Below are 24,660 nucleotides of genomic sequence, written 5' to 3'. Positions count from 1 at the left end.
TGGGAGACAAATTTACCTTTCAGCAGGACAATAACCTAAAACACAAGGTCAAATCTACACTGGAGTTGCTTACCAAAATGACATTTAATGTTCCTGAGTGGCCTAGTTACAGTTTTGACCTAAATCGACTAGAAAAACTTTGCACATTTTTTTATCAAAATGTGCAAATATTGTACAATCCAGGTGTGCAAAGCCGTTAAGAGACTTACCCAGAAAGACTCACAGCTGTAATCGCTGCCAAAGGTGATTCTAACATGTATTGACTCAAGGTTGTGAATACCTAAGTAAATTAGATATTTCTGTATTTCATTTTCAATAAATTTGCTAATATTTCTAAAAACATGTTTTCACTCTGTCATTATGGGGTATTGTGTGTAGATGGGTGAGAAAAATATATATTTAATCCATTTTGAATTCAGGCTGTAACACAACAAAATATGGAATAAGTCAAGGGGTATGAATACTTTCTGAAGGCACTGTAGCTACAGTAGAGGGTAAAAGTATTTTTAAATATATGGATTCAAAGTACTTACTGGCATGTTTAAACCATAGATTATTGTGATTACTAAGAAGCGGTATGTGTTAATTGTAAAGGTGGCCAAGGTGCTGGGGATCAGAAGTGCCAGTGCAAGGGAGTAGTCCAGGGGGTGTCATATGCTGAGACAGTGAAGAAAGTAGAGGAAGAGGGGTCAAGGGGGAAAGATCCTGAGAGGATCCGTGTGAGTAGTGGATCTGTGGCAGCAAAGAGGGATAGGCCAACGAGTGACATATGCTTCAGGTAAGATTGGCTTCTTAGCATTCAAAGCAATGGTTATCAACTGTACTGCAGGGATGGTACGAGATTTGTTTATTTTTTCCCCATTTTCCCTTTCGCCTTTTTTAAATGTCTTTATTTTGTGGAGCAAATTATAATGTGTTTACCCAAGTCTAGTTGGTGGTGGTAATGCAACATATATTGGATGCCAACCGCCGTAAAACCTCATAGAAGAAGAATAAGTTTCCTTTGTAATTCTGCAGTTTTTAAAATAAATGAAGTCATTTTATAGCTATTTATTTCTCAGTTCCTCTTTTATGCCTTTTAGATGAGAAGGTATCGGCCAGCCTATCACATTTGGTGTCAGAACTGGGATTAGCCCCTATCCTTTGGGGTGACCTATGGTTTTAAAAGGTTTTTAGAAGACTGAGGTTCCAGGATGGACTGAATTAACAGCCAGTGATAAGTGGCCTCGAGCAGATACAGTCCTGAGGACGCAGACCAGCAGCAGAGGAGGTCAACTAACCACAGTGGTGCAAGTGTTCCGTTGGAGGAGAGTCCAGGATGGGCAGGAGTAGACTGTTGCTCAGCCCTGAGGAGAGCAGCGGAGCCTGGTATAGGAGCAGCAGGGAACACCCCTTGTTTGGTTGGGGTAAATGTTTACTGCTACTGCCTGGAGAGAGCACCGGTTTAGGTGTATTTCATTCATTCAGTATGCACAATAGCAAGGTGAAGGTTGGACAGTAATTCAATTAAGGTGAACTCAATGGCAACTACACGGGTGGCTGTTTCTCTTCCCGTCTCACTGATTCAAGCTTTGTGAAACTGGACAAGGGGGAGGAAATGTGAAGGAGAGCCGTTCACTAAGTCCTATATTACTCTTTTTAAACATATGGAATTCAAAGTAGTGATTGACATCATGCAATGTTATTTATGCTCTGTATAAATTCATTAATTTAATCCATAACCTTTGCTTTCTATCGCTGCCAACATTTTCTGTTGTATTGCGCTGCTCATTGGCACAGGTGCCTGCAATGTGTTACCAGGGCTTGTGTTTTCTTGAAAAGGTGTTTCCTGACTGTGGGAGAGCCATTTGTTTTAGCCGGCAGTCATGTGCGTTTACTTTGTAACGACCTTGCGACACTACAGCCACCGGGCGTCCGCCATTGCCATCAGCCATCAAGGGAATTCTTCCTTTGAACTCAATAAAAGCCGCTGTGCTGCTCGTGTTGCATCACGTAAGATGGCAGCGTCCGAGCTCAAGAATCGCCGAGGATCAGTTGTCGATGTGTTCATTCTATATTGTGAATTGAAATAATGAGAGAAAAAAAACAGCGCTCCGTGTTGCAGGTAGAATGTCACATTGACGCGGCGCTGAGGGCAGAGCAACGCGCGCGACATCTATAGTGGAGTTGAAGTGGAAATCAGCCGTTTTTTTAAAAAAAGTACTTTTAGGACTATTTCTCAGTTCCTCTTTTATGCCTTTTAGATGACATGGTATCAGACAGCTTGTCACACACAGTATCTGCATTAGGCTGATATAGGGAGAATTGGAAGTAGATGCTGCTTATTCTAATATTAGAACCTTATATAATCATTAGCAGAAAATACACTACATCTTTATTAGTTGTCTTTCAAGTGGTCAATACCGGCTTAAATGCCTGCCAATTTAACAAACGGTAATACATTAGGAGCATTGTGCTTACTAGTAAGCCCAGTATCTACGGTACAGGCAGATATAATCAATAACAGAGAAAGTCCATATCTAGGTGAATCTGGGATCGTTTACCTGCTCCCGATGGAACCGGTTTGGGTTTCGGTGTGGCTGCTGCTGCTGAGGAAAAGAGAAGAGAACGATGTTACACAGAATGTACAGCTTTGTCCTCAAAATACTGGAATCAGGGTTAGAATAAATAATTCAGTCAATTCAGGAAGTAAACTGACATTTCAAATGCAGTTATCCTCAATGCTTCTGTATGAGAAACAATTGGAATTTCAGTTTACTTCCTGAATTGACTGAATTGAAATGGAATGGACCCAAACCCTGTTAGAAAAACATTGTCAACTGAATGCATTGTTCATGACTTCGTCGTAATAAATGTATGATTCCATAGACCTAAAGCATGAATCCAGGTTTTGCCAGAAATAGACAGCAGTAGGTCTAAAGCATATGAATACTGTATATTTTACAGTCATATTGTCTTTCTCAAATCAAATCATTTTTTGGATTTGATTTGATATTGTCTTTCTGTACTTACGTGCTTTAGTGACATCGCCATCATCCAAGGCATCAGACAGGTCGAAGTCACCAAAATCCTGGGACAGGACTGCAATACAGGAAGGGAGGGAGAAGCGTGGAGGGTTTTTACACAATCCGTTGCAGAGAAAAGGACAGGAACTTTGCTCTAGTCACCCTGTACATGTGACCATTAAACAATCTGAATCTGAATCAAATATTTTGCTACCCCAAGTCCCACATCAGTGATTCTGCTACTATATCTACAACAATGTGCTACAATCTTTCCAAACTACAGCCATAATAATGGTGTGGTAGTATATAACATGTGCACAACACATTAGTTCTGAGTGCAGGAACGCTACCAACCAGACCTGGGTTCAAATAGTATTTGAAATCTCTCAAATACATTGAGCGTTTGCTCTAGCCTGCCTGGAGTGACAGACGAGGCAGGGTTTTAACAGGTGAGTTCAATAGTTCAGATAAAGTATTTGAAATTATTTCAAATAGCATTTGAACCCAGGTCTGCAGCCGACCCATCTTTCTTTGCAGTGTAGTGAAGAATGCATTGCGTTCTGTCAGATCTAGATATCAACTGAGATGACTGGCTCTGGTCAAAAGTAGGACATTTTAAAGGTAATAAGGGTGTAATTTGCGACACAACCCATGACAGACTCCAATGCGTTCCTCCCGCACATGGGACAGAATAGCTATTGTGTCCATGTAGTGACACACACACACACACATCTCTTTTTCAAGTTTTTCTTGCTACAATGAGTGATCATGAAAGATCTCAAAAAGCCCATAAGGGGTTTTGCCCTCCAACAAAATAATTTGGGACGTTTTCAATCAGTGCAGATACAATCTTGTGTGTCTCATTATCATCAGACGGGTCAAAGGTTATCTCTAGCAGGGCTAAGTGGAAGTAGGAGGAAGCTGTCCCTCTACTGATCTAAGGTCCATTCATAATTGTGCACCCTAACGGTGCTGGGTTAGGCTTCAGGGAATAATAACATCATCCTAGATCTGTGTCTACAGGCACCTACTACCCTTCTAAACATTTACAGTGCAATTTACGTAATGATCGTTATGAAACTACTGCATTTCCTGTGTGTTTATTAGTGAAATTCATTAGGGTGGCATGTTAGCGTAAGGTAGCATCCTGTTTCTAATAATATCTGTAAGGGTCAGAGAGCAGCATTCTATGCTGGTCTGAGAAGGGAACTATCCTAGCACACACACACACACACACACACACACACACACACACACACACACACACACACACACACACACACACACACACACACACACACACACACACACACACACACACACACACACACACACACACACACACTGGTCTGAGAGAGGAAGTAGAAACACAGACTCAGCTAACCCTACTAGCCAAGTACTGAAGGCTCAACCTTTAGACCAAGAATAATGTTGGTCAACCCAGAACTAAAGTCTTGTGTAATTTGTCAGCCGCTCGATTAAGTTCGAGGTCTATACTGTATGTGCTCCACCCTCTCTCGTTGCAAGTCGCACCCTCTCTCCCTCCCCTTCCGAAATTAGAAAGATGCTTAGCACCAAGAACACAGAGTAGCCACACTTGCCTAGTTACACACATGCATGCACACACACACACACACACACACACACACACACACAGCCACTGCTGCCCTCTCCCTGTCCCTTCTGGGATCTGGCAGGCAACTTGTGGGTGACACTGGCCAGTAACACTAAAAATAGATTCAAGGCTAAGAAGACCACTGTCTATGTGACTGCAGCCCTAACTTGTGACTGAAGCCCTAACTTAAAATATGACTTCCATTATTGCCAATTCTTAGCTACGGCTATTTTACCTTTATTTAACTGGGCAAGTCAGTTAAGAACAAATTCTTATTTCCAATGACGGCCTTGTTCAGGGGCAGAACGACAGATTTTTACCTTGTCAGTTTGGGGATTTGAACTTGCAATGTTTCGGTTACTGGCCCAACGCTCTAACCATTAAGCTACCCTGCCGCCCCAAATACCATGCTAGAACATAGCTTTTAGTCTTTATAATATTAATCTCTATATTACTATTGCTACGTTATCATTATTTATATTACTTATAGCGATGCAAGGCTATCTCCCACCCAGGGTGTAAGGGTATTTTAGAGGAAAACAGCATTTTGAAATTCTGCAGATTATCGTAGGAGTTCTGTGTGTGCGGATTCCATACGAGCTTGGTGACGACCTCAGAAACAACCACATGACATCGCTCTTGCTCATGCGATGCGATCGTGCGTAGACGGTTCTTCAAACGCCGATGAAGGCTTTGTCCAGCGAACGCAATCGTTTGACCTCCGCTGCTATTTGACGAAGATTACAATTTAAAGCCATCCACCCCCCCCCCACATGGATCTTGCTCTTAACAACTAGCTACTTTCTACATCCTAGACATCAACAGTCCTCTCTATACCATAGCAGTTAATTAGCTATCATTTCTCAGGTCAACACTGAATTCACAATATGAACGGTTGTCTATAGAGACCTGTTTGGATCCCCAGCTGGTGTGTATCAAAGTGAATAAATAATCGATTCCTGTGTTCATTGACGACCACCACATGGCTCTGTCTCACCGCCGGTCTAGGGGGTTGATCGTATTACTCTTCATTAAGGCTGTGGCAGGGTGTAACACAACCCCCCCCAAAAAAGTTGACGCACACGCATGTGTGCTCATGCACATACACCCCTCTCCGTCTCCACAGATCCACTGCACACACCCTTCCTCTCCCCCTCCACAGACACGCACACACAACCCAAACAGCTCTCTTTTTCTCTCTGTCACACACACACACACGCGCGCACGCACACGCGCGCACACACACACGCGCGCGCACACACACACACATCATCTCCCTCTCCCGAAGAAAAGACTGCAGCTAAGGTTATGCCCCCCTCCTTTCCTCCCTCTCTCCCCTCTCCTTCATCCCCTCATCCCAAAATCCAAACCCCTCTAGCTAAAATTGGCCAAGTACGCACTAATCTGTGAAGGGTGGCAGAGCTGGCAGACTGAACTTTAAACATGCAGGGGGTTTGTCCCAAATGGCACCCTATTCCCTGCATAGCATAGGGTACCATTTGGGATAGAACATTCAGATCATTAATGCAGTAATAATCTGAATAGAACAGAATAACAGAATAGGACTTGACAGGTCTCATTGTCTCACAATGACACGCTCAGTGTGTGTGTGTGTGTGTGTGTGTGTGTGTGTAAGGGGAGGGAGGAAACTGGCACCCTCGAGGTTTGAACCTGCACCTGCCATGATGGAGAGAACGAAAGAGCGACCCTTGGAAGAGAAAGAAAGACACCCCACTCACTGAACGAGACCGTAGCTCCTTAGCTCACAATCTAACCATTCAATCAAAAACCATGCCGTCTTATGAGTGTATCCCGACTGCCTACGTGATCCACCAAAAATGTTAACTAGACTATCACATATTTTCAGACCATCATCATCAATATTCCATTTGCATATCTCTTTATTTAATTCATCCATCATTTGTGATCAACAAAGACAATTTTACCCTTTAAAAAATCCATCCATATTACCCCAGAATAACACCTATATCAATCCTGAATATAAGTTCTTATTGTCTTGCCTATAAGATGATTTCTATTGATCATACGGACTGCTATGTGACTAGACTGCAACGAAATCAGCATCTCGGGGAACGTTTTTTCACCCCACATCTTCACATAAAGCTCCCTCTTGTTCGATTCATTACAATATTCACATCGGCAAAAGCGTGATTTAGAACGCGGTTCATTTGGTTTCTGGAATCAAACACACGGAACATCAGTTCGCAGCCAGACTGGCTGGTCAATATGGCTCTAAGTCCAAACCAGACTAACGTAGCAGGCTACATACAGGCATGACTGGGTAGTTAGGCTAAAACATATGTTAGACCGCAACGCGTAACTATGTAACAACCCAGCCTCGATTGTAGACTAATGAACTATGCAGCGGCTTAGTTGCTGCTGCCCGTGTACCGTTATTCTCTTTAGAATAAAGAAATAGGGCCTACTGGTTACAAACAACAGACCGAGGCAACCAAAAACGGATGAACTATGCAATAGCGTGAACCGCAACAAAGAAGAGAGAGAGAGGGGTTGGGCGAAACGCTTACCTTTCACAGCTAGCAGCGAGACCACCAGAAAGCTCGACCATGCCGAAAATGTGCCCATGTTTGAAATTCGTCCGCCCGGTGTTGTATCGACACTGGTTCTGAAGAGAGTGATACAATAACTTTACACTAAAACCATAAATCGACGTATCTTTTTATCCGTGAGTCTGGTTGCTACAATGTAACAGTTTTTTGCTAGTTTGATCTCCAAAAAAAGATTTATTTGGCGGCACCCGTGCGACAGTGGCAAACAGTTTGCTGCAACTGAACCAAAAGTCTGCAGTGCGAATATGGCGCTGTGCGTTGGTGGAGAAACGGGGTGGTTGGTAGGCGCAGCAGCACAAGCTACAGCGTGGTGGAATCATACGTTACAACGGCGGCGTAGGGCGGTTCCTTTCGGTTATTACAGATGCAGACAGACAGACACAGTGGTGATTTAAATCCCGTCATTTTCTATTCCAATGGTGTAAATGCCTGTGATTGTGCCATATTACATATTCAGGAATCGCGTGTAAGCTTGTTTTTTAGTGAGGGTGTGTAATAGACTATGCATCATGTTGAACTTTCATTCGCCTACAGCTATTACAGAGGCAGACAGACGCACACACACACACCAATGCAGGCAGACAGCAGACAGACAGACAGACAGACACACAGCACACAGACACAGTGGTGATTTAAATCCCGTACCTTATTTCCTGTTTCAATGTCGAAAAAGGCCTAAGATTGTTCCATATTGCACATTCTGGAATGGCCTGTAGGCTAGGTTTTTAGTGAGGTTGTGTAGGCTAATAGAGAATAATTTTTTATGTTGAACTTTCATTAGCCTACAGCTATTACAGAGGCAGGCAGACAGACAGACAGGCAGGCATGCAGACACATTGGTGGTGATATAAATTCAATTACCCTTTCCAATGGCGAAAAAAAGCCGATGATAGTGACATATTGCATATTCAGGAATGGCCTCTAGCTTGGTTTTAAATGGTGTGTAATAGACACTGCATGATGTAGAAGTTGAATTGCCCTACAGCTCGACTACAGCTGCTGAATGACTTAGAAGTGTAATTACTCTACAGACTACAGCTGCTGAATGACATAGAAGTGTAATTACTCTACAGACTACAGCTGCTGCAGGATGTAGAAGTGTAATGACTCTACAGACTACAGCTGCTGCATGATGTAGAAGTGTCATTACTCTACAGACTACAGCTGCTGCAGGATGCAGAAGTGTAATTACTCTACAGAGTACAGCTGCTGCATGATGTAGAAGTTTAATTAATCTACAGCTACAGACTACAGCTGCTGCATGATGTAGAAGTTTAATTACTCTACAGCTACAGACTACAGCTGCTGCATGATGTAGAAGTTTAATTACTCTACAGCTACAGACTACAGCTGCTGCATGATGTAGAAGTTTAATTACTCTACATCTACAGACTACAGCAGCTGCATGATGTAGAAGTTTAATTACTCTACAGACTACAGCTGCTGCATGATGTAGAAGTTTAATTACTCTATAGTCTACAGCTGCTGCATGATGTAGAAGTGTAATTACTCTACAGACTACAGCTGCTGCATGATGTAGAAGTTTAATTACTCTACAGCTACAGACTACAGCTGCTGCATGATGTAGAAGTGTAATTACTCTACAGACTACAGCTGCTGCATGATGTAGAAGTGTAATTACTTTACAGCTACAGACTACAGCTGCTGCATGATGTAGAAGTGTAATTACTTTACAGCTACAGACTACAGCTGCTGCATGATGTAGAAGTGTAAATACTTTACAGCTACAGACTACAGCTGCTGCATGATATGGAAGTTTAATTACTTTACAGCTACAGACTACAGCTGCTGCATGATGTAGAAGTTTAATTACTTTACAGCTACAGACTACAGCAGCTGCATGATGTAGAAGTTTAATTACTTTACAGCTACAGACTATAGCAGGTGCATGATGTAGAAGTGTATTTACTTTACAGCTACAGACTACAGCAGCTGCATGATGTAGAAGTTTAATTACTTTACAGCTACAGACTACAGCTGCTGCATGATGTAGAAGTTTAATTACTTTACAGCTACAGACTACAGCTGCTGCATGATGTAGAAGTGTAATTACTTTACAGCTACAGACTACAGCTGCTGCATGATGTAGAAGTGTAATTACTTTACAGCTACAGACTACAGCAGCTGCATGATGTAGAAGTTTAATTACTTTACAGCTACAGAATACAGCAGCTGCATGATGTAGAAGTTTAATTACTTTACAGCTACAGAATACAGCAGCTGCATGATGTAGAAGTTTAATTACTTTACAGCTACAGACTACAGCTGCTGCATGATATGGAAGTTTAATTACTTTACAGCTACAGACTACAGCAGCTGCATGATGTAGAAGTTTAATTACTTTACAGCTACAGACTATAGCAGGTGCATGATGTAGAAGTTTAATTACTTTACAGCTACAGACTACAGCAGCTGCATGATGTAGAAGTTTAATTACTTTACAGCTACTGACTACAGCAGCTGCATGATGTAGAAGTGTAATTACTTTACAGCTACAGACTACAGCTGCTGCATGATGTAGAAGTGTAATTACTTTACAGCTACAGACTACAGCAGCTGCATGATGTAGAAGTGTAATTACTTTACAGCTACAGACTACAGCTGCTGCATGATGTAGAAGTTTAATTACTTACATTTACATTACATTTTAGTCATTTAGCAGACGCTCTTATCCAGAGCGACTTACAGTAGTGAATACATACATTTCATTTTGATTTCATGCATTTTTTTTTTTTTTTTGTACTGGCCCCCCGTGGGAATCGAACCCACAACCCTGGCGTTGCACACACCATGCTCTACCAACTGAGCCACAGGGAAGGCAGACTACAGACTACAGCAGCTGCATGATGTAGAAGTGTAATTACTTTACAGCTACAGACTACAGCTGCTGCATGATGTAGAAGTTTAATTACTTTACAGCTACAGACTACAGCTGCTGCATGATGTAGAAGTTTAATTACTTTACAGCTACTGACTACAGCAGCTGCATGATGTAGAAGTTTAATTACTTTACAGCTACTGACTACAGCAGCTGCATGATGTAGAAGTTTAATTACTTTACAGCTACTGACTACAGCAGCTGCATGATGTAGAAGTGTAGCCCTTTCTTGCAGTCAATTGACCTAGTGGCCTCATGGGTGGAATGTTATTAATATTTTTAATAATTAATCAACTTTTTTTTTTTAATAATGCTGAAAATCTGGTGTTTCTATGTCAAATGGTTTTGTTGTATTTCAGTCTTCTGTGATGTATATAACATTTAATATTGGGATGCAAACTCAAAATGTAGTACATTTCAACTCTATATCTGACATGCTACAGGTGTCTTCTTTTTTTAAGCCCATAACCATGTGTGTGAGGTGTGTACTTTTGTCTCAAAGTAGATATGTTTAAGACTACCAAGAAACACTCTATGTGACACTGATTCAACCTACTGCAGTAAACGGTTTAATTACTCTGCAGCTACAGACTACAGCTGCTGCATGATGTAGAAGTTGAATTACCCTACAGCTAAAGACCACAGCTGCTGCATGATGTAGAAGTTTAATTACTTAACAATGACAGATACAGCTGCTGCATGATGTAGAGGTGTAATTGCCCTACAGCTACAGCTGCTGCATGATGTAGAAGTTTAATTACTTTACAGCTACAGACTACAGCTGCTGCATGATCTAAAAGGGTAATTACAGCTGTGCAGCACTAACAATGTAGTGATGGCTATACCTATAGCCCATAATCAATTCCTATTGAATTATAGCTTTATAGCCCTGTTCTCAGATACCAGAGGCTGTTTCTGTTGCTCTACTGTCACCTTGGGTCAAAAGCATAGAGAAAGGAGCAAGGGAGCAAGTGATCTATGACAAATTATGCACGTTTTTGGAAATGGAACTGAGCCCAAATCACATATATTTAAGTGTGGAGTTGGATGTGTGCCATTCCTTCACCTTGGGGATCAGATACTGTTTGGGTCTCTTGTGCAGTGTGTATGCAGTCTTTTGGTCCAGCCCTACTATAACACACATAGCCCACTTTAGGGTAGGTGCAGCTGGAGGCAGTAGGGTAGCTTCTCCCTACTACAACACAACTGGGTACAGCTCCCAAAGAGGACCATTGGCCTCCCCTGCTGTAAAACAACAATGCACAACTCCAGTCCATGAGGGTTGCATGCAGTCCTGCTGATTTTCATATCTCTTCCCTCGCCAGCACTTTATTGATCAATATGATTGATTGGTTTAAGAGTCTAAACACCTGGTTGCCATGGTAAAAATCTATCTATGATTAAACGGAAAGGGCGAAAAATCAACAAACACTGAAATATGTGCATCTGGTTTAAAGGGACAGTTCACTCAAAAGGATGTGGCCCACAAGGAGTAGATCTGGAGGACCCCCCTTTAAAGGGATAGTTCAGTCGGAAGTAAAACATGTATCAGAGCATTTTCCTCAAGAGACCATTCCATATAATCTATTCTATAGATTCCACTGTAAGCATTAGGAGAAATCTGCAGGTCTCAGTCTCAAATTAATGAGAAATATAGGCACCATCTAACTCAATTTTATTAAACGATTACAACATGGTAATTATCCTACAGTGATTCATTAAATATTATAAACTTGGTGGTTCGAGCCATGAATGCTGATTGGCTGACAGCCATGGTATATCAGACCGTATACCACGGGAATGACAAATCATTTATTTTTACTACTCTAATTACGTTGGTAACCAGTTGATAATTAGCAATAAGGCACCTCTTTGGTTTGTGATATATGGCCAATATACCACGGCTAAGGGCTGTGTTCAGGCACTCCTCGTTGCGTTGCGCTTAAGAACAGCCCTTAGCCGTGGTATATTGGCCACAATACCACACCTCCTCAGGCCTTATTGCTTAATTATATATAGGCCTACCAATTCCAATAAACTATACATCTTATCACTACATATGAGGTAAAATACAAAACTGTAGTAAAATGTATTCATTATTGTATTATGTATATCCATCCTTTGTCAATCCAATGACTTTACAGGTGTGTTCAGATCTGTATCTGTAGCCTACTGTCCTATTTGAACCTATCACCTGAGAAAGAAAGCTGTCTGCTAACATCTAAAAAGATCTCCCATTGAACCTCTATGTCAGTATACAGCCAGTGGCGGTTCTAGACCATTTCAACTGGGGAGGCCAAGCTGGGGCCAGTTGTACTGTTAGAGGGGCCAGTTACATTAGACGTTATTGTTGTCATATCGTTTTCTTCACTGCATTGCAGGCAAAAGACCATGTTCATAATCATCATCGTTGCCACTGTCTAATAACAGATGTAAAAAAAAAAAAAGAATGATAGCAAAAATTAGTTATGTAAAAATGATTTCATACTCCAGATTTAGGGGGGCCACAAGGGGTTCCAAAATTGTTGTCACAGGGTCAATGGCCCCCCAGAACCGCTAGTGCATACAGCCCGTACCCATACGCACTACAGCACACACTGCCTACCATCCTCACCCTCTGAACTTATTTCTATACTAGTCTAAAACTTTTCTCAGCGGCTCTTTTTCAAAGGGGTGGGTGTGACCAGGCCTCCGTTACGACCAATAACGAACGAGAAATCCGGAGCGCGTGTGAAGACACGTCCAATCAGCAGTTTGAGAGGCTATTTTGAATCGACCCGGCCGCTAGCCAATCAGGCCGTTCTCGTATTGAGCTAGCGCGAGGCTGTGTAGTCTACATGGGGATAGAGAAGATAGGGTAAAGGCGAGACTGTAGGATTCCAGAATCCAGACTGACTGATCGTTAACAATACAGGTACGTTCCACTGTTATGTTATTCATAACGCAATAATAACATGACATGAATTTTTTTTTTTTTTACTTTTCCATTGGAATACCTTAAGAATATTGTTTTGTGTTAAATTAGATTGTCATTTTAATAATTTGAAGTAAGATTGTGTTATTTTTAAGTGTTTACGTGGTATTTTAGTGCAATTATAGTTTATATGTGTTTAGATGTTATTCATCTTGCAGGCAAATAGTGTTTGATAATTTTCCTCCCTATAATGTGTGATGTGTTGTGTTATTGACAGAAATCTGCCGAAAATGTTCCTGATCTATTTTATTATCGTTTACAGGGTCATTTACCATAACGAAATGAACATGTCACTGTTGTTTCGTTGACTCTGTGTTTTTTCCAGATTTTTAAAGTAACCAAAAGTTATTAAACTGTACATTTTCTGAGGCTTGTATTCCTCACACGCATCGCTGCTGTGTGACACTGAATATGGCTGGCTGTAGCCTGTCTACGAATAACACTGTCCTTCTATTGCGAACCAATTTCGATGTCATCTACATAAATACTCGTACATTTTCAGAGGAAATGTTCGTTTTCCGCCCAACTTTATTATCTCTATTCAACCATGTAAAGAAAATGTGAATGTCATCGTCGAAAATTAGTTTTGGAGATTTGTATCGTGCTTAGTCAAATGATCGCTCTCACCATGTAGTAAAATGGCTGGCGATTTAAACCATTGAAGAGAGGCAGTTCTAACACGGAGAAGGGACGGCGATTTTCTTTTGAAAAAAACAATTTCCTACGGACGAAAAATACCGCTCTTTATCGTTTTCCATTCGAAATGTTTATCTCTAACTTTCTGCTGTAAAGGATTTTTATTTCCCCCCTTTTTATTCATTTTCGCAACTTCTCGCTTGCACCAGGATGACTCACATAAGAAATGGCTGGCGCACTGTCTTTGTTAACGGATAGCAATGCACCAAGCGACCGTCAGGGGTATAACTTCGGAAAACAGTGAAATGTCACGAAATACGCATTGCCAGTTTTAATGTTTAAACCTGAATAAAAAGAACGGTCTTTATTTTATCTGACTAGGTAATTTTGTTTTTAATTAACGGTCAAATTTAGTCGTTATAGCCCTTGGAACCGGAGGGGGTGTGTATCGCTTTGTTACATAGTCAACCCCATAAGCCTTCCCCTCGCTAGATCTACAGAAGCCATTTTATTCAATGGGAGCTCCAGCGAAGAACAGCAAGCTCTCTTCGCCTGTATAGCAGCTAGTACTACCCAATACAAGGCGCTATGAACTGGGACTGAAAGCAACCGAACGGAGCGGCGAATTAAAAGCAGAAAAAGTCATACATTTTTGGGCAAAGTAAGATCGAAATATGCAAGGAGGTGGAAAATAAACAGGAGTTTCTCTCATGAGAACGCATTTCACAAAATGGAAGATGAATAATTCGCGTTGATGACCTTTGTTTTTCTCTGTCTGTGTAGTTGAAGCTTCTCATTCTATCGCAACATTGTAACCAGAGTCGGAGCGCCCGCTATACTATAGCTTGTATGAAGAGAGTTGAGTTCGCGTTGCGTTGGATGCAGTGAAGTAAAGTTTAGGGAGCTGAAAAATATGAAATTAAAAACATGAAAATGGCTAATGACAAGGAGGTGGGCGGTGGCGAGAGGAGAATATGGCGGGGCATCCTTATTAGATTGAGATTTAATGTAAGGTATTTTGTAAAAATTCAAAAATCCTTTTTCGATTCGAATTCGTTTTTTTTCTTCCAATATTGAATTTATATCAGAGTTTGAATTCACATTCCTAACAATGATATCATATTTCTCAAATAGTTAGTAGTTAAATAATTTTAAGTATTTTTGAGAAATTAAAAGACAACACTTTAAATAATGCAATCGTATTACATTGTAATTACATAGTACACTGTACAACATAATAACTAATCAAAAACAGACATCAGAACAGCACACAGACTCTTGGACACATTTTTTAAAAATACATATAATTTCCTTAATTCCAAATGTTCCTTAATTCCAAGACTCCTTGAGCAATTTCTTCTTCAGTGTCACACCCACAGAATGCTAATTCATTCCAACCAATTCTAATTCTAGAGCTAATTGGAACACATTCAGATTTTATAACTCATTCTAAGTCTAGAACTCGTTCTTATTCTAGAACTCGTTCTAAATTCTAATTCCCTGGTTCCCTTCTATGGTTCCACCATACTATGAAGTTGACCTTCACTTGGTGGCTAATGATGTTAAATTAATATAATGGATGTTGGGTAATCAAATGATGTCTAAATTAGTCTATTCATTTTTACAAACCAATATAGGGACTTTAACAAATGTTATCAAACCTTGATTGAATAATCATAAAAAATTAAAATGCCATGGCCAATGTACACTGAACACTGAACAAAAATATAAATGCAAGATGTAAAGTGTTGGTCCCATGTTCCAAAAAATCCATACGCACAAAAAGCTTATTTCTCTCAAATTTTGCTCGAAAATTTGTTTATATTCCTGTTAGTGTGCATTTCTCCTTTGCCAAGATAATCCATCCACTTGACAGATGTGGCATATCAAGAAGCTGATTAAACAGCACGAATAATTACATAGGTGCACCTTGTACTGAGGACGATAAGAGGCCACTCTAAAATGTGCAGTTTTGTCACCAACACAATGCCACAAGTTTTGATGGAGTGTGCAACTTGCATGCTGACTGCAGGGACATTCACCAGAACTGTTTCCAGAGAATTTAATGTACATTTCTCTACCATAAGCTGCGTCCCATGCCGTTTTAGAGAATTTGGCAGTACGTCCAACTGGTGGCAATTTGAATGCACAGAGATACTGTGACGAGATCCTGAGGCCCATTGTCGTGCCATTCCTCCGCTGCCTTCACCTCATGTTTCAGCATGATAATGCAGAAACACATGTTGCAAGGAACTGTACACAATTACTGGAAGCTGAAAATGTCCCAGTTCGTCCATGGCCTGCATACTCACCAGAAATGTCACCTATTTAGCATGTTTGGGATGCACTGGATCGCGTATTCCAGTTCCCGCCAATATCCAGCAACTTCGCACAGCCATTGAAGAGGAGTGGGACAACATTCCACGGGCAACAATCAACAGCCTGATCAACTGTATACGAAGGAGATGTGTCACGCTGCATGAGGCAAATGGTTGTCACACCAGATACTGACTGGTTTTCTGATCCATGCCCCTAACTTTTTTTTAGGTATTTGTGACCAACATGCATATCTGTATTCAAAGTCCATAGATTAGGGAAATCCATAGATTAGGGCCTAATTTATTTATTTCAATTGACTGATTTCCTTATATGAACTGTAACTAAATTGTTACATGTTGCGTTTATATTTTTGTTCAGTATACTTTGGCAGTTGCATCACCTGATTAAAAAAATATATATTTTGTTTACTTTCCCAGCAAAAATCGAACCACACCATTGAATGAACCGATATCCATCTTCTCTCCACTCTCCCCTCTCCAGATACTAACCCAACCAACCACCTGACCAATTAACCAATAAACGAGTTCCACTACACTGCTAGGCCCCGCCCAGTGACCAGGATGGCTAAAGGCACCCCTGGGAAGCCCAAAGGCAAGATGTCTGCCTACGCCTACTTTGTTCAGACCTGCCGGGAGGAGCACAAGAAGAAGAGTCCCGAGATACCTGTCAACTTTGCTGAGTTTTCCAAGAAGTGCTCCGGGCGATGGAAGGTGAGGATAGAATATAATAGAATAGATCTTTATTGTCCTTCCGAGAATGCGATTGATTGATGATGGGTAGTTGGATGGTTGATTGATTGATTCATTGATGGGTAGACAGATGATTGGTTGATTGATTGATTGTTTGATTGGTAATTGATGAATGATGATGACATTTCTTTTTCTTCAAGAGGAAATTATTTTCACAAGTCACTGTGTAGACATGATGATGACAAGATGAGATAGTCAATTTTCGAGTTTACATCTCTTAATACTACATAGTGCACTGCACACATTTGGTTATTGGGATGGAGCTAAATTAAATTCAATCAATCTTTTGTTTCCAAATCTATTGTTCCCATAAAGGACACGTTTGACAAACCAGCTGGTAGACTACAAGCTGGTTGGTACTGTACAAGTCAAGAATGGCAAGTTATTTGTTAACAAAGGAGCAGTTACATATTCCTCACTTCAGGTGGCGCAACAAGACCACACATGTACTCAATGATGCCATACTGACTTAGCATGCAATGTAAATTATGTTAAAAAAAGAAAGAAATTGCAACAGAAAACACAAAATTACTGGTGTCTTATATTGAAGGACAAGTCCAGGTAGCCCCTCAAGGGTACAGGGTTAAGTCTATTTGTCATGTATAAAAAAATACTATGAAACGCTCACTCACAACACAAGCGACCTTGCATAAGACCTTTTTTTGTTTGGTGCTTAATGAACACAACCCGTGGGTCCGTCTACTGGTGGGAATGTTTTAAGTGGTATAAATGTGATTTTTGCAGACGATGTCTGGCAAAGAGAAGGGGAAGTTTGAGGACATGGCGAAGCAGGATAAGGTGCGCTATGACAACGAGATGATGCACTTTGCCCCTGGCGGCAAGAAGGGAAGGAAGAAGGACCCCAATGCTCCAAAGAGGCCCCCGTATGTACCACATACACACATACAGTATTCTTACCCTGTGACTTATTCCACATGTTGTTGTGTTACAGCCTGTTACACCCATCTTCACACAATACCCATAATGACAAAGTAAAAACATGTTTATAGAAATATTTGAAAATCTATTGCAAATTAAATACAGAATGACCTCATTTACATAAGTATTCACACCCCTGAGTCAATACATGTTAGAATCACCTTTGGCAGTGATTTCTGGGTAAGTTCCTAAGAGCCTTGCGCACCAGGATTGTACAATATTTGCACATTATTCTTTTAAAAATTCTTCGAGCTCTGTCAAGTTGGTTGTTGATCATTGCTAGACAGCCATTTTCAAGTCTTGCCATAGATTTTCAATCCGATTTAAGTCAAAACTGTAACTAGGCCACTCAGGAACATTAAATGTCATCTTGGTAAGCAACTCCAGTGTAGATTTGGCCTTGTGTTTTAGGTTATTGTCCTGCTGAAAGGTGAATTGGTCTCCCTGTTGGACAGCAGACTGAACCAGGTTTCCTCTAGGATTTTGCCGGTGCTTAGTTCTATTCCGTTCTTTTTATCTGAAAAAGTTAGAAAGGACGCCTGTATCTTTGTAGTGACTGGGTGTATTGATACACCATCCAAATTTGAATGAATAACTTCATCATGCTCAAAGGAATATTCAACTTCACCATGCTCAAAGGGATATTTAATTTTTTATCCATCTACCAATAGGTGCCCTTCTTTGCGAGGCATTAGAAAATCTCCCAGTTTTTTGTGGTTGAAATTCACTGCTCGACTAAGGGACCTTACAGATCATTGTATGTGTGGGGTACAGAGATGTGGTAGTCATTCCAAAATCATGTTAAACACTATTATTGCACACAGAGTGAGTCCATGCAACTTATTATGTGACTTATTAAGCCATTTTTTTGTATTATTCCACTTTGACATGATGGGTTATTGTGTGTAGGCCAGTGGCATTTAGCAAATTTTTACTCCTGAACTTATTTAGGTTTACCACAACAAAAAGGGTTGAATACTTATTGACTCAAGACATTTCAGCTTTTCATTTTTTATGAATTTCTTAAAATGTCTTAAAAACATAATTCTACATTACGGGGTATTGTGTGTAGGCCTGTGACACAACATCTCAATTTAATACATTTTATGTTCAGGCTGTAACACAACAAAATGTGGAAAAAGTGAAGGGGTGTGAATACCTTCTGAAGGCACTGTATATGACTGGACGGACAGACGGGCGGACAGACAGACAGACACGCAGCACACTACTTTGCTGGTGTTTATATCAATACTCACATAAGTCGTCACATCACCCAAAATGACAAAAGAAAATCCACACTAGTAAATAAATGAATATTGTACCTTTAAAAAAAAATCCTTTCTCCCTAGATCTGGTTTCTTCATCTTCTGCGCGGACCACCGGCCCAAGATCAAGGCCCAGCATCCCAGCCTGGGGATAGGGGACGTGGCCAAGAAACTAGGCGAGCAGTGGAACAACCTTACTGATGCTACTAAACAGCCCTACCTGATCAAGGCCAACAAACTCAAAGACAAGTACCAGAAGGTAGAAGAACACCTGTGTATTAGTTATTTAATTAGTGCATTTTTTTTTATTCAGATCCTCTTTCATTTAGGAAAAGCTGCTCTTCCTTGGGGTCCACACAGAATACAATAATAAGCAAATAAACCACACACCTACAGAACCAAGATGCTATACCTTTCTATGGATTCATCTTGAAAGGAGATAAGGGGAGGAAGCCACCTTAGAGATGTATCCATGTCGCTTGTAAACTTAATTCAGTATTATTCTGTCTGATAACGCATGATAACAAGATAGTAATATAATATGATACTGATAATAACACATTTGACTCCCTCCCTCCTCTCTCTCTATCGCTCTCTCTCTCTTTCCAGGACGTGGCTGACTATAAGTCCGGTAAGGGGAAGGTGGGTGCTCCGAGCATGGTGATGGCCCCTAAACCCATGACGAAGAGTAATATGGATGACGATGATGATGATGACGACGAGGAAGATGAGGAGGAGGATGAGGAGGAGGAGGAGGATGACGAGTAGACCGACCGCGTTCTGTTTTGTGTGTTGTGTTATTATGATGAAGACGAAGATGATGACGACGATGGTCATGATTATTAAGTGATGCAGGGGGGGGGTTTTTCAGTTTGAAATGCGATTTGTAGGGGTTAGAGGAAGAAACACTGGTGATATCTTTATGTTGCTTAATTACGTTGCCACGCTTCCCTCCTCCCCACTCTTTGTTGTTTTGACTTTGTCACTATGTTGATTTGGTCTAAACTGCTTACGCAAAGTTCTCTATGTAACACTGAGTCCAGTTAAGAAGGCGAGACTGTACGTTACTACGGCAACTGTGATTGAACTCAAAGCAGATCCCTAATCATTTCCCCAACAGCTGTGTGTGCACACGTGCACGTGCACGTGTGTGTGTGTGTGTAACTGTGTCCATCTCACCAGCACTATCCAGTGTCTTCCTCAAAACCCTCATAGCATTGTCACTATACTGGGTGTACATCGATTCAACGGAGAAGCATTTAAAACCAGTAGTAGCATTGCGGCAAAACATCGTTCTGTTTTTGGCTGTGCGTCCCAAATGGCACCCTAATCCCTTTTGACCAGAGCTCTATGGGATTCCCTACGAGCCCAGGTCAAATGTAGTGCACTATATAGGGAATAGGGTGCCATTTGGGAGGCAGAGGTTGTTTAAAAAAAAAAGAATGTGCAAGGTGGTGTGTTACTGTATATGGTTGATTTAGACTTAGTCCTTGTTTTTCCCGTTTAACAAAAAAAACGGAGGCCTCCGGATGTAAGGTGATATCAGATTGCACATATCTAGTAGTGGTGTCGTTGGTGTAGCTAGGTGGCTGTGTGTGTAGCTGTGTGTTGGTTGTTGCACCAGGAAGTGTTGTAATCGTGAAAGTCGAACTCACTGTTCAACAGCCTCCCATGTAAACAAACAGTCATGGCTGGTTAGCTAGTGCACGCTGGCTAACAGTAATTTCACACTACAACTCACTCATTGTCTGGGGTAATTCCTAACTTCCATTTAAGTCAAATTTTCACTTAGTCATGTAACAGAGGAGGGTGGATACCATCCAACCAATGGTATATAATGGAAACTATTATCTCCCGTTTGGCTAAGTGCACTTTTAATATTAACGTTCGTTCGTTCTTACAAGATCTTCTCACGGTTTAAACCACGACACATTGAGTGAAAAAGCACGGCTGTTGACTATTATAATAAACCTGTACTTATCTGTATCTAAGATGATTTTTTTTCTTTTTTGTATGTTTTAGACAAGCTATGTTTGCTATTATTATTAAAGTATGACATTTTTACATGTGGTGTTATGTATTAATGATTTCCATCCAAACCATCTAAACTTGCTCCACACTCATCTGCCAAAAAAGTGAACATCCCCACCTATAACACATGTATTATTATTATTATAAAAAGAGTTGTCTGGATATTATAACTAAAAGTGGATCAACAATAAAGAACATCAATTGCCCTTTGAACTCTATACTTTACTCTTAAAATAATTATCCTGCTGGTCAAATACCTGACTTATTCCATCTCAACCTACAGGTTTGACAACAGAATAGTCAAACAAATAATTACAACTTCATATTTTTTACATTACATATTGCTGATTAATCAATGTGATATAGGTCACTCTAGGAAAAATCCTAGAATTCACCTTAAATCATAATTTTTACAGGTGAACATGATTTTACTCCCACATGTCCTACGGTGTTATTGTCCTCTTGACAGTGAAATATAATGGGTCTGTATGGATCTTGCTCGATGGACTCTCTTTAAAGGGATATTTCACTCAAATTACAAAATGACACATTGGTTTCCTTTTCCCTGTAAGCATTCTATAGACAAGTAATGACAGCAATCCATGCATTGGTTTAGTTTCCCTGGCATTGTTTCCACATGCTAACGTTTTAGCATTTGTTTGCGCAAATCCCATTCAAGTCATGGGACCGATATTAGCATTTGTCCAAATCAAAAAGTATCTACAATTTATTGTGAAGCTCAACAATGTAATTTACAGATGTTTTGAGCACGTGAGAAAAATGCTAATATCGGTCCCATGACTTGAATGGGATTTGCGCCACAAATGCTAAAACGTTAGCATGTGGAAACAATGCCAGGGAAACTAAACCAATGCGTGGATTGCTGTCATAACTTGTCCATAGACTGCTTATGGGGCATTTTGTAATTTGGGTGAACTATCCCTTTAACCACAGCATTGCACAATCCACAGAGTGACTCCCTTAAACAATATACACAGCTCTCAGTAGGGGTCCACAGGTCTATTGTTAGGCAGTGTTGACATGTTTGGATAATGGTATTAATAGGGTAATAGGGTATGTACTATATGAATGGTATCCACTGGATCACAAGGGGATGATTAGAGTGTTGTTTTCATTTAATTAAAGAGTGGAGGACCCTTGGTTCTCTCTCTAGGTTAAGGGTTGTGGTTGAAGCTAAAGTTAGGGTTAGTGAAGAAAATGGACTAGGGCTAGGATGGACTGTAAGTTTGGGACTTTTCCTGCCACCATGTCACGCCAGTCAGAATGCAACGAGGAGATGGAGATGAGGAAATCCAGGTTTAGTGGTATTTATTATTCACACAGTTGAATAATACAGGAACAAACAAAGCACATGGGGGAGGGTTTGGATGGAGGTTAGGATGGATGTGAATAACAAGGATGTGCTTTAGGATGTGGCTTGGAAAGCCTTGGAGGTAGGGTTGGATGTGGATAACACGGATGTGGTGTTCTGGAAGGGAGATTCAAAAGGGAAACATCAGGAACACAACATAAGAGGTGCATGAATCATAAAGTAATACCAAGTGAATATGGAGAGAATATAAGCTTAACATGAACTATAAACTGAGGAGACTGCAAACACATACCTAGAACAAAGGAGACATAGAATTTAGCAAATTGTGGACATGGATATACAAAGGGATATAACATTGGGCAACAAGTATGTATTATTTAGGACTTACAATCTTCAAAAAGTATAATAACAAAGAGCACTTACTTCATCCTATCAGGCTCAATGGAAGGAGGAAGGATAGGGCCACCCACAGGGCCACCCACAGGGCCACCAAGCATAAAGTGAACTGGTAGGTAGGAAGGAGCATGCAGCTTATTATGGGGAACGAAAGGGGTGAAAAAGGTAGAGGAGAGTGGAGTGGGAACAGGTGTGGATGGAAGGGGAGTGACCTAGTGTAATTGGAAGCAATTGGAGTCCTGTAGGGGTGCCATGACTCTTCACAACAGTTAGGGTTGAACTAGGATGTAGACATGAAGCTAGGGTTGGCGTTAGGGTTGAATCGGGGTTGAAAAGGTAGCACACTAACTCCAGCTCCAACTCCAACCCAACCACCACCACCAAATAGAGCTCCCCACCTCTGAATTCCCATTTTAAGCCCTCCTCTGCGTGTACTGTGTCGATGAATTGCACACCTGTAATCACATCTTGATTCACAACTTTCTAACTTTTGCCACTAGGTGGCAATAGAGCTAGATGGACAATCACAAGCACGCAGGGTTGGGTAGGTTACTTCCTAAATGTAATCGGTTACAGTTACTAGTTAGTTTACCTGTCCAAAATTGCAATCAGTAACGTAATTTTTGGATTACCCAAACTCAGTAACATAATCTGATTACTTCTAGTTACTCTTGGATTACTTTCCCTTTAAAAGGCATTAGAAGTTGTTTTACTAACCAAAAAGAATATGCACACACACACACACACACACACACACACACACACACACACACACACACACACACACACACACACACACACACACACACACACACACACACAGGGAAGCAGCCTTTCCAATGACAAATGATGACCGAAAAGGTCTCAGCGCTGAAGCAGAGTATCCTATTGTTGCACCAATATTGATTATACAAAATAAACTGCCAGACCTTGCAGTGAAAGCAATAATCTAAGGAGCATTCTCTCAAGTGTCACCTTTGAAATATAGAACATTCCTATATGAAGTCTATAACCTAGCCTACACTTCTACTACATTTCAATACCATATTAAAATCAGGATTCAATCCAGAAATTATGTGGTGAACTGGGGACAGGGGAACCCTGAATCCGGTTTTTGGTTTGGTTATTTTGGTTATTCCCTATGGAAATGAACGACAAACTGGAGGACATTGAATTATGATAGTGATAAGAGTAAAACAAATACATTCTGCCAGCGATTTGTTTTCCTCCTTATCGGTTACAAAAAGCCACACCCTCTTCCTAAAGCAGATTTCTAATTGGTGGGCCCGAGGGCAAGGGCGGGCCAACCCTGTTGTCGTTCGCTAATTCACATGTTTCCGAAGCAGCAATAGGCCGAAGGTGGTGTCTGTCACATGGGGAGGGCGTCGCTCTGTGTTTCGCTCGCTGTCAGAACTCGAGAAGGCGAGGAACGAAACGAACTGTTCATTGCCGTCTGTAGGCTGTGGAAACGGAATTTCAGGTAGCTAGCTGTGCGAGCCGAACCGAGACTGATTGGACCTCGAGCCCGCAACGGAGAGGAGGAAAGAGGAGAGAATTGACGAAGACCTTGATATCCAAAATAGCGTTCAGATTTACACAAATATTACACTTTAGTAGCACTGAAACACAAGGCCTGCGAAGATGGGAGACAAGGCAGGCACCAGGTAGGAGACGTTCTCAGTATGTTGGTGTTTTTTTGGCGTTTGATTTTTGCGGTGATGTTTTGTGTTATTCGGGAAAATGGGCCATCGAAGGGATGAAAGGGTAGCCTAGTTTAACATGCAGAGACTGGGAAGTGAAGGCAGCACACTGGTCGAGTTTCCCAGTAAAGAATCCGCGATAAGAGGGGGTTAATTAAGAAGTGTGCTCGTTGGTTCAGGGGAAGAG

At 41.0% G+C, this 24,660-nt stretch overlaps 3 protein-coding genes across 11 annotated transcripts in view; 2 read left to right on the top strand and 1 right to left on the bottom strand.

Moving 5' to 3' along the window:
• LOC106608929 (CD99 molecule-like 2) overlaps positions 1-7,524 on the bottom strand; it is a 29,033-nt gene extending 21,509 nt beyond the window's left edge. For 2 of the 9 annotated variants that reach the window (XM_014207160.2, XM_014207161.2), the window contains exons 1-3: positions 7,170-7,522; positions 3,013-3,081; positions 2,544-2,588 (exon numbers count right to left, since the gene is read on the bottom strand). In XM_014207160.2, coding sequence (XP_014062635.1) covers positions 2,544-2,588; positions 3,013-3,081; positions 7,170-7,227 — 172 coding nt within the window. In that variant the 5' untranslated portion in view covers positions 7,228-7,522. Of the gene's footprint in view, positions 1-2,543; positions 2,589-3,012; positions 3,082-7,169 lie in introns of all 9 variants that reach the window. The other 7 variants (XM_014207162.2, XM_014207164.2, XM_014207163.2 and 4 more) reach the window with 7 other exon arrangements.
• Positions 7,525-12,863: 5,339 nt separating this feature from the next.
• hmgb3a (high mobility group box 3a) lies at positions 12,864-21,077 on the top strand. Its single transcript, XM_014207170.2, has 5 exons — positions 12,864-13,024; positions 16,541-16,770; positions 17,554-17,693; positions 19,098-19,272; positions 19,623-21,077. The coding sequence occupies exons 2-5, from the start codon at positions 16,621-16,623 to the stop codon at positions 19,779-19,781; spliced, it is 624 nt and encodes a 207-aa protein (XP_014062645.1). The 5' UTR covers positions 12,864-13,024; positions 16,541-16,620; the 3' UTR covers positions 19,782-21,077.
• A 3,089-nt stretch (positions 21,078-24,166) lies between these two features.
• The window catches only part of LOC106608931 (arrestin red cell-like), a 65,279-nt gene continuing 64,785 nt past the window's right edge, over positions 24,167-24,660 (top strand). Inside the window, exon 1 of the mRNA XM_014207172.2 lies at positions 24,167-24,437. Coding sequence (XP_014062647.1) covers positions 24,415-24,437 — 23 coding nt within the window. The 5' untranslated portion in view covers positions 24,167-24,414. The remainder of the gene's footprint in view (positions 24,438-24,660) is intronic.

This window comes from Salmo salar, chromosome ssa07 (assembly GCF_905237065.1).
Source record: "Salmo salar chromosome ssa07, Ssal_v3.1, whole genome shotgun sequence".
Classification (NCBI taxonomy): Eukaryota; Metazoa; Chordata; class Actinopteri; order Salmoniformes; family Salmonidae; genus Salmo; species Salmo salar.
The sequence above is the reverse complement of the archived record's forward strand: the minus strand, read 5'-3'. Positions and strand labels throughout refer to the sequence as shown.

Excerpts from the sequence above, each read along its gene's own strand:
- hmgb3a (XM_014207170.2), top strand. The coding sequence starts at position 16,621 with ATGGCTAAAGGCACCCCTGGGAAGCCCAAAGGCAAGATGTCTGCCTAC. Across the intron at positions 16,771-17,553 it reads AGTGCTCCGGGCGATGGAAG|ACGATGTCTGGCAAAGAGAA; the intron begins GTGAGGATAGAA and ends TGATTTTTGCAG. Across the intron at positions 19,273-19,622 it reads TCAAAGACAAGTACCAGAAG|GACGTGGCTGACTATAAGTC; the intron begins GTAGAAGAACAC and ends CTCTCTTTCCAG.